General features: G+C 54.3%; 1 protein-coding gene across 1 annotated transcript; it reads left to right on the top strand.

The window, feature by feature from the left end:
- The first annotated feature begins 267 nt into the window (after window positions 1–267).
- Window positions 268–9,434, top strand: HEYL (hes related family bHLH transcription factor with YRPW motif-like). Its single transcript, XM_027661144.1, has 5 exons — window positions 268–617; window positions 4,227–4,293; window positions 4,737–4,820; window positions 5,295–5,376; window positions 6,811–9,434. Exons 1-5 carry the CDS (start codon window positions 538–540, stop codon window positions 7,476–7,478), a joined length of 981 nt encoding a protein of 326 aa, XP_027516945.1. The 5' UTR covers window positions 268–537; the 3' UTR covers window positions 7,479–9,434.
- Window positions 9,435–9,847: the final 413 nt, after the last annotated feature.

The following is a 9,847-nucleotide window of genomic DNA, read 5'->3' as shown; positions in this document are numbered from 1 at the left end:
TGTTGATTTTTCCCTGAAACAACTCAAGGCTTTATCAGTCCCATCTCTTTCCCACGGTTTTCTGTTGCCAGTGAGGTCACTGGTCCCTTTAAACTGGGGCTGAGGCCAATGTGCAGCGGGTGGAAGGGGGGCCGTGGGCAGGAGGGGGGGACATGAGACGGTTCACACAGACTGTTCCTTTTACAGGAAGACTTGGGATTTCGACCAGCGAGCGGGAGGAGGCGGAGGGGGGGGGGGGGGGGGGGGGGCCTGGGAACCGGGGAGCGCCGGCGCGGCCGCGTAATCCGTCACTCCTGGGAGATGGTGGCTCATTAACCCATTACCCGGGAGGTGGGGACGTGCCGGGAGGGAGCCAGGGAAGGAGAGCCGGGGGTGGGAGAGGCAAAGCGGGCAGGGGAGGAGCTGTGCGGGGCCGGAGCAGCGGAGCCCGGGCAGGGACAGCATTGCCCCGAGCACGGCAGGGGAAGGACGGCGGCGGCCACCGGGGCCACGCGTGGGGCAGCCTCGCCGAGCCCACCGACCTCTCCCTCCGCGAGGATGAAGCGGCTCTGCGAGGAGAGCTCGTCCGACACCGAGTCTGACGGCACCATCGACGTGGGCCGCGAGGAGGAGTACAGGTGAGGGCAGGCTCCGTCCCACGCGGGTTTTGGGGTCCCGGCACCGCGCACGGCGCTGGCGGCAGCTCCCCCCGAGCCGCTCGGGGCGGCAGCGCTCGGCGCCTGCCGGGGCAAGGCACGGGAGGGCACCGGGCTCTGCCACCGCCGCACCGGGGCACGGCACGGGAGGGCACCGGCTCCCCCGGCACCTCGCTGAACCCCTCGGGGCCGGGCTGGCCCTGCGTGGGGCCGGCAGGATCACTCCCGTGTGCCGGCGTGGGCTGGTGCTGGCGGCGGGACTGACCCAGCAAGGAAACCCAAGTGGTGATACAAGTGTTAGAGCTGCGTTAGGAGCTGATCGCGTTCAGGAAAAATGCCCATTAAAGACAGCGGGATGGCCTTCCTCTGCCAGGTGGGAGAAGGGCAGTGGGAGCCCAGGTGCTGGCGGGTCTCTGCACCCCGAGCTGGGGCAGCCCCCCAGAGCAAAGGTGCCTGCCAGCTGCCTGGTACCCCTGCGGTCCCTGCAATCCGAGGGCTCTCAGGGAATGTGGAAGAAACCAGAAGGTTTTGCATGAGAAACCAGGAGGTTTTGCATGAGAAACGCTTCTGCTCTGCTGATGCATTCGTAACGCACCAGCTGGGGCTGTGATGTGGTAGGGAGGGAGCCCGAGCAGGGGAAGGCTGCCCCTGTGCCCCTCGGCATCGCAGTTCTCGGGCTCCGTCCCATCGCTGCTGAGCTGCAGTTTCAGCTCTGAGGCTTTGCTGCTGGTGAGTGAACAGTGAGGACAGGACCCGTGTGTGGTTCCTCGGGCGGTGTCCGCAGGTTTTGCCGCACTCCCCTGGGCTGCAGCTCTGCTGGCAAAGGGCATCCCCAGCCCTGCTCGCAGCCCGGGTTCCCAGGCTGTCAGCCCTTCGTGGACATGCCCGGGCTCCGAGGGTGCAGACGGTGCAAGGGATGAAGGAAAGTCTCTGTTACTTGTTCTCATCCAAAAATCAATTGCTTTTGAACTCTTGTTGCAGTAGCCCCGTGTCCCTCTCTCTCTGCATCCAGCAATTAATTCATTCCCTCCTGCTGCCTGACACCCTGAGAGGAGAAGCCGCCTGCCTGGTGCCAAGCTCAGGTTCTCAGGGGACTAAATTCATGAGTCTGCTTCTGATACAGTTGCAGCAGTCAGGCATATCCAAAAAATGTCCTGCAGAAATTCCCTGACCCCTTATGCAGTTTCTAAGCGCATCAATATTTAATCTACTTTCCTGCTGCAGATGAAATATATCCCACCTCTTCACATCAGTGCAGCACACAGAGTCTATAGTACCCCGAGGGATAAAATATTGGAATTGTCACAATATTTTATTTCAGTGAACAGTAATGATGAACTTTTAATCTCTTTCTGATGCTTCTAATGTGTGTTTGTCTTCTCAAGGCAGTCGTAGAACCAGGCTGGCTGTGATCTGGTGGTATTTGTATATGTGTATGTTGTTCCTCATGTCACGCAAATATATGGCCAAAAGAGCTGTTCCTGCCCTGATGAGGTTACACCCCAAGTAATGCCATCTTGCATAGGATGCTGGTGGATCCAGGAAAATGAAACACTTCCAGGTGGGGAGTGAGGAGGAGTGATTAGAACAGAGGGAGGCAGTCAGGCTGCCTGGCTGGGGTTCCCAGCCCATTACCCACCGGTTGAGTGGTTTGGGCAAACCAGTTTTCCTGTAGTGTGGAGATGAGTCACGCCGGGTGTGAGGCTTGGATCAGTGCGTGGAGCAAGTTTAGGCTCTGGGGTCACTGCAGAAGTGCAAGATACCGCTTGGTTTATAGCCAAAATTGGGCTGTAAGTGATAAAGTTAAGAAAAAGAACAATGCAGAAATTTTGATCGTCAGAGAATATACTTACACTATCTTTTATGTGGTTCAAATCAGTCAAACGTATTTTTAAAATACATTTTGCAGTAAGCTGGGTCTTGATATCCACATCTGGAACTGCGGCTCACAAAGAGCAATGTGTCTGGACCGCTCTGCAAAGAGAGTTTCAAAATGCACTGTTCCTCCTTGAGTGCCTACTCCGCATTCCTGCGCTGCCAGGCAAATTCAGCACCCACCCCCTGCACGTACAACACTCCAGTGTCCACACACAGCCTGTTTTCACAATCATACGTGCTCATCATATGTGTGTCTGCGTACGCTGGCTACACGTGTTGGTACTTGTGGAGCCAGCCAGCACCTGTGCCCAGAGAAAGCCCACCCAGCAGACATTCAAATAGGGTACCTGTATGGAGATGAGTGGAACAGGCAGCAGAAGAACGTGTTATTTCGTCTGATTGTGTAAAACCACTTCTGAAAGCGCCTCGCTTGGGCCTAACAAACTGTATTTTTAATGGGCTGAGTTTGGTCTAGTTTTTGGCTTGCTGCAGACAGCGCTGTCTGTGCAGGAATGTCATTAATGGACTCCTATTAAAATGCTTCATCAAACTGAGAAGCATCTTGATTTGACGAGGTGAACCCAGGTGGCCCTTCCCAGATTTGCGTGTCTGACGCGGGCTCCGGTCCCTCCGGCGCACTGGGCCGGCCAGGGCTGCAGATGGATGCGTGCTCACATCCCTGCACTGCATTCTGTAAGGCACAGAAACAGTCCTGAGCCACTTCCACTTTCCAGAGGGAGAAACCCTGCTCGGGGAGGGCGGAAGGTGGCCCAGCTGGCCTCCCCCCCCAGGCCAAGGGGTCTTGCTCCAGGAAGTTTCCCACGCCTGGTTATCCATCGTTATTGAGACCTCACCTCTGTGGGGACCTAGGGCTTGAACTTTGCCTCCCCGTGCATGTCTAGTGCAGACTTTGGTGCCTTTAGCCTCAACCAGGCCTGCCAGGCACAGGATGGTTTGTGGGGCCCTTTTCCTTTGTCTGTGCCCCCCCTTGTCCCTCTTCTCTTGAGCAGAGCTGGTCCCTGGGGCTGTCAGGAAACAGGCAGGGTCCCACCTCCATCACCTCCTGCCAGGTGTTGCCCCCACCCAGGTCCTGGCCCTTCTCTGGTTCAGGAGTGTCCGTGCATTCGGAACATCGCAGCCCACCCCAAAAATTGTGGTTTGGGAAGTGACTCTCTGGGAAGGCCTTCAGAAACCACATCAGTGCTGCCGCTGGCCTCACCCTGAGGAGCAGCCAGCCCTCCCTGGGTGGGAGCTCAGATCTGCGCTCGTGCTATCGCGGCTCTGAGATGCAAAGCCCTGCAGACAGGGCAGGCTCAGACACGAGAGCTGGGAGGTTCACACATGGAGGAAAAAAAGGCCATGACTCCAGAGCTTGGATCGCTGCTTTTCCAGCCCTGTGGAGAAGCTGACACGGGTTGAGATTGAAGGAGGAGTGAGCCTGGGAGTGAATGGACAGTTTGGTGCAGAAATCTGTCCAGGTTGGAAGGAGACTCAGACCTACCACTCTGGAAGGAGAGTGGTATCTGAGTCTCTGGCTCCTTGTCCCCAATTCCTGAGCTCTGTGATGTGGGTAAAAATGAGATGGGAACCACAGAAGATATTTTTTTGGGGGGGGAGGAGGAACTACAGATGGCAAACGTGTGTAAAGCATATGTGCAATGGAGGTTTCTCTCCAGCTAGTGCAAGAAATGACTCCCTCTTCTTCCTTTCCAGCCATGTTTCCAGGTCTGTGTCTCCCACTACAACATCTCAGATACAAGCCAGGAAGAAGAGGAGAGGGGTGAGTGTCATTTACGATTACCAGGGTGGTTGTGCTGTGTCCCTGGCAGGGGGTCAGGCTGGTCCCGGCTCTGTGCCAGGGATATCGCCCTTTGTGCAGTGGGGGGCTGTTGGCACATCCTTCCTGTGGGAACACCGTGCAAAATCACCTTTACACCATTTCCCACTCCATCTCCTGCAGGACTCTCCTCACAGCCAAGTTTTTTGCAGAGGTTTGGCCTCAAATCTGGCAGAAAAGGGTGGGGATAGGGACTGGAGGAGAGCGGTTTCACCTGGGATTATCCTACCAGTCAGCTGACGCTTCTTTGCTCGACTTTTGCACCCTGAACATTTACATATATGGCCCCGTTCAAAGCGCCTCTCTCAACCTGGAGGGCTTTAGACCCGTGAGCTGTGGCTGTAAATGACTGTGGTTTCTTCTCTCCACTTGGAAATCTCCTGCAGATCATTGAGAAGCGGCGCCGTGACCGTATCAACAGCAGCCTCTCGGAACTGCGGCGCCTGGTGCCCACTGCCTTCGAGAAGCAGGTGTGTGTGTGTGTGTGTGTGTGTGTGTGCTGATCTCCTCCTGTGCAGGCTGCATTCAGCAGTGTTTGGGGTAGAACCCTCAGAAGGAGAAAGTCTGGAGCAGCGCTACGTCTTTCTTATCATCATCACTTCAGGGAGTAAGTAGGTGGTGAAACTGGGGTGGTAAAACGTTATTAGCAAATATTCAGCAGCCCTGGGGAGGATAAATTCAATCTAGAAAGTGTTTTGCAGATATGAAGAAGCACAGAAATAGGGATTTTCAATCTGTGTTGGGGTACCTTGGGAAGGAGCTCTTTTTTTGTACTCACTTGATGTGAAAAGTGGAGTCTGGATGGATGCACTACACCAACCTGAGAACTCCTGGGCTTCAGGTTTTGAGGAGGAGATCATTGGTCAAACACTGGCTCCTGAGAGGTACAAAGCCCTAGACCATAAAATGATGAATGGCTTTTTCTTTCTGCTCCAAACATCCAGGGGTCTTCCAAGCTGGAGAAGGCAGAAATTCTACAGATGACAGTGGATCACTTAAAAATGCTTCATGCCACTGGAGGGACAGGTAAGAACTGCTCTTAAAAGCATATGGGTGAGGGGAAGGTGGAAACTTGGAAGAAAAATTCCCCATAACCCGCAGAAGCAAGCTGACACCAGCCAGCACCAAAACAAATGCTGCCCTGCCTGCTTCCCAGGGGAAATATCTTCTGAGGGAGGGCAGATGGACATTTCCCCGCCCTGTTATTTGACATATGGGTCAGCATCCCATGCATCCATTTGGGAGACTGGGGTGTGTGAGACAGCGAGTGCCTCAGACCCACAGGGACAGCAGTGGTGGTGTTGTCACACCCCCTGCTAAAAAGTTGTTCAGGCAGAGATGAGCTTAGTCCTGCTCAGAAATGGAGCCTGTTTTCAGGAAAAGGATATTAAACTTTTTACCTCCTCCCTGGGATACATTTCCTGCAGAGGCTGAATTCTGCATGAGGACTCTGCAAATAAACAAGGCTTTTTTTCCCTTTCTGTTCTTTTTCTTTGTGCGTCTCTTGGTTGTTATAAGAAGAGAGAGGGAGCCCTGTGCAAAATTCAACAAAGGTCTTATTTGTACTGAGACCTCAGTACAGACCCTCTGTCCTGTTCCAGTTAACAGGATGGAGATCACAGCTCCAGTAAAGAAGCCTCTGGCTTGCTTACCACCCAGTTTTGGCTTGCTGGGGACATTGCTGGCATCCAGGCTTTGGTTCAGAGCTGTAACTTGGTCTGGAACATTTGTTTAGATATTCAGTTTGACTGCACTGCAACAAAGGGCTGTATTGTCACGAGAAACCCCGTCAAGCACAGTGGTCCAGTGCTTCACTGTGCTGTGACATTTCTCTGCTTTATTGCTTATCGTCTCATGAAGCTGCAAGTTGGGAGTAGAAGCCTAAAAATCAGCTGTCAGCTGTTGATTTCTGTGGTTTTGAGCTTTCTTGGTCCAGTGGTTTTGGTTCTGCCACTGCCCTGTGTCCTTCAGCCAGACACTGGTTTAAAGGAAGTTTAAAGTTTGGGAGCCAGGCAGAGGAAAGTGGTGCTAAGCTGTGTGTGGAGGAGACACAGTGTCCTGCTGTTCTGCAAGACCAAGGATGGTCCATTTGCAAAGAAGGACCCAGAGCCTGTCTAGCCCACAGTAATGTCTCTAGCAGTGATAACTGATTGAATCCAATGGGAAAAAATTCTTCCTTCCTGAGCTCAGTTAATGAAACCTCTTACTCGTCTCACATGCTGGGGTAAGAGGTTTCATGACCCTGGCAGGTTTATCCCTGTGAGATAACCACAGATGCTATTCTCATGCACACAAACGTCCAGTCCCTTGGGACACCCACTTGGCTGTCTGCTTCAGGAATATCACACGGCAGCAAAGTGCCTCAAGTGAAATACACAGTGCATTAGAGAGGGTACTGAAATCAAAGCGCATTCCTGAGCTCTGCATGGTCTTACTGTCACCCGTGTCCTCTCCCTGCAGGCTTCTTGGATGCCCGAGCTCTGGCTGTGGATTACAGAAGTATCGGCTTCCGCGAGTGCCTCACTGAAGTTGTCAGGTACTTGGGCGTCCTCGAGGGCCAAAACGCCACCGACCCCATCCGGCTGCGACTCCTCTCCCACCTGAATAATTACGTGGCAGAAATGGAGCCTTCGCCTGTGGCCACGTCCCTGCTGCCCATCCAGACGTGGCCGTGGTCCTTCCTCCACAGCGCCGCCGGCCCCGTGCAGATCCCCAGGAGGGAGGCTGCTCCCGCTCCGGTAGTTTTGACTGCATCTTCCCTGGCTTACCCAAGCCCTGCTGTGCGGCCAGCCCCGCTTCGCCGTGTCCCGGGGGACATGCTGCCGTCCCGCCGAAGCTTCCTGGCCAGCAGGATGGGCTCTTCCAGCCGGAGGGCTCGAGGTGGGGGCTCGTCCGCAGCCGTAGCAGCCGTACCCAGGATGCCATCGCCAGCGGGTGTATTGAGAGAGGGCTCGTCCAAGAGCAGCCAAATCGCAACATTCCTCTTCTCCCCAGCCTCTGCCGGCATCCCAGTTCCACCACCTTACACAGCACCCCCTGTCTTGGGCGCTGCTGCTCAGGGACCAGGGATCAGGGTTGGGACATCCAGGATCTGCCGCTCCTGGGCGACTGAAATCGGGGCTTTCTGACCCTCCCTTCTCCTTCGGAGACAGGAATTCTTCAGCACTCGTTGCCCGCGGGCCTAAGAACAAACTCGGCTGAAAAGGCATCTTTCCTGCTTTGCAGAAGCCAAGGATCCATAGAGAAAATTCTCTTTGCTCTTCCCTCCCTCCTCGCACCGCCTTCCTCGCCTCACCATCACACGTCCTCTCCCTCGTGATGCCTGCAGACGTAAATCACATCCAATTCGATGCACTTGTCTGCACGCGGCTGTACTCCAGACCCTTCCAGCTACGAGGGAGGGGGCACACACACATCCTAAGCCCATTCCTCCTCCAGCAAACCCCTCTGCAGAGCCCAGCCTTGCTCTCCTTTGGAAAACAGCCAGCCTTGAAATACTGTCTTATTTGCCTGGGAACTCGGAGCTGCCAGATAGACTTGCTCGTGCTGATTCCCTGCGATGTGTCCCCCAGCTGCAGGACCTAATTTTGGTGTGGTGGGACAGACACAGCTCACCCCTGCCCTTCACCCAGCACTTCTGGCACCCACAAGGCAGGATAGAGCCCCCTCCAACTCCCAAAGCGAACTGGCTGCCTGCTAATCCCTGTGCTTTCCTCACCGCATTACCAGCTCTTCCCACTTATGTGCCCTTAAGGTGGAGTGAGGCAACAGCTTAACAGAGCTCGTTCCCACAGCCCCGCTGAAAATCCCAGTCGTGTCTGCAGGGCCTGTGCTGGGTCCCTGCACAAACTGTGCCGGAGCAGCTGGCCAGGCCGCCTGGGTGCAGCCCTTGCTCCTCACTGAGGTGTGAAGAGGCGAGACAGAGGATTTCAAAGGGACATCTGTCACAGAGGGGAAGGCTCTGACGGCCAAAGTGAGAAGAAAATGCCTTTTCCCTCTGCCAGTCTCCCTGCTGGAGCCGTCTCTCCTCCACCCCCTGCTGAAACCTCCACCCCCTGCTGAAACCAGACTGCACAGCGGGGAATGGGTCAGAGCAGCCTGCATTTGAAGTGCCTCCCTCATTGTCCCTTAGCCCAGCATCCCTCACCCTCTCCTCCTACAATGTCTCTGTTTTCTTCCTCCAGCACCATGTTTGGGTCTCACTCATTCCTCTTCTTGGGCTGGGACCAAAACCCACTGAGGTGTCACTGCAGACCTCGGCGAGCTCTGGGTCTGCACTTGTACTGAGTCTGAGCTTTTTCTGCCTTACCCTGTGTGCCCCTAGACAACTGATGCAGCAGATATGCCTCTGCTCCTCTGGCTGTCCTCCCTTCCTCTCTTCTTTGGGCATAAAGAACAGAAACTTGAAATTTTCAAGCCACCCTTCTGTGCCACGTCTCATGGAGGCAGGGCAGGGTCTCCCAGTGCTCCCCCTTGCCTGAATGGCCCCCACTACCTGCATCTGTGCCTTGATTGCTGGGATACACATGCAGAATAGCCTGGACCCAGTTGCATGCCCACCCCTAGCCCACCTCTGAAGCACTGTGACACTCAAGGAGAAAAACGTGGAAAGGTCAGTGCAAAGAAAGGTAAAAAGGAGGGAGAAGATCTCTCTTGAATGGGAGAGGCTCTTCCCATGCCTCAGGTCAAACACCACAGCCGGTTGGGCTGTGTGGATGAGCTGGTGTTTTCCTTCCTGCAGATTGCATCTGCCATGTGCATGTCAACATATGTATCTGCTATTGTTTTGAAAGTGAGTCCCTCCCAGTTGTTTTGATGAAAGTCATCGCACTTAACACACAGAAATGCCTCCGCTACTTCTCCTCACCCTTGTCCTGAAGTGCCAGAATCAGCCAGGAACAATGTATTCCCTTTTGATAGAGTCAGAGGAGGGGGATCCTTGCAGACCCCGGCTGTTCCTGTGGCTGGTTGGCACGTTAGAGCTCACGGCGAGTAGCCCAGCCTCACTTTACACTGTGCAGTGCTCTTAGATTCACGAGTTGTGACATCAGCAAAGGTGTCAAATAAAGTCTTTCAAACCCCTGTCCTGGCTGTCAAATGTAGTGTTGATGTGAATCTGTTCTGCTCATCCAGCCTGCTTGAATCATGGGATGGTTTGGCTTGGAAGGGACCTCTAAAGGTCACTGGTGACTAGTTTTGCAGCAGGTGAGTTTTTGTTCCTGAAAAGGTTCAAAAAAAAAAGGTAAGGTGACATCCCCTCTGGTGGTTTTATAGCTCTTGGAGACTCTGGTCCCAAAACTTTTTACTTTGCAAACCACTATGTGAGTCAAAATCAGCCGGGTAGTCAGCAAGGCTTGACCTCAGATTGGCAATAATCCGTCACTTGAGAATAAATCATTTCATTTAGCTGCAAGGGTCTTCAAAAATGTCAGGGAATAGATGGGGTCCAGCAGATCCTTGCAGACAGACGCCGAGGGCTTGCCTTGGTCTCCTGACC

This window comes from Corapipo altera, unplaced genomic scaffold (genome assembly GCF_003945725.1).
Source record: "Corapipo altera isolate COAL_440 unplaced genomic scaffold, ASM394572v1 201, whole genome shotgun sequence".
Taxonomy (NCBI): Eukaryota; Metazoa; Chordata; class Aves; order Passeriformes; family Pipridae; genus Corapipo; species Corapipo altera.
Note: the sequence above shows the minus strand (reverse complement) of the source record. Positions and strands in the feature narration are given on the sequence as shown.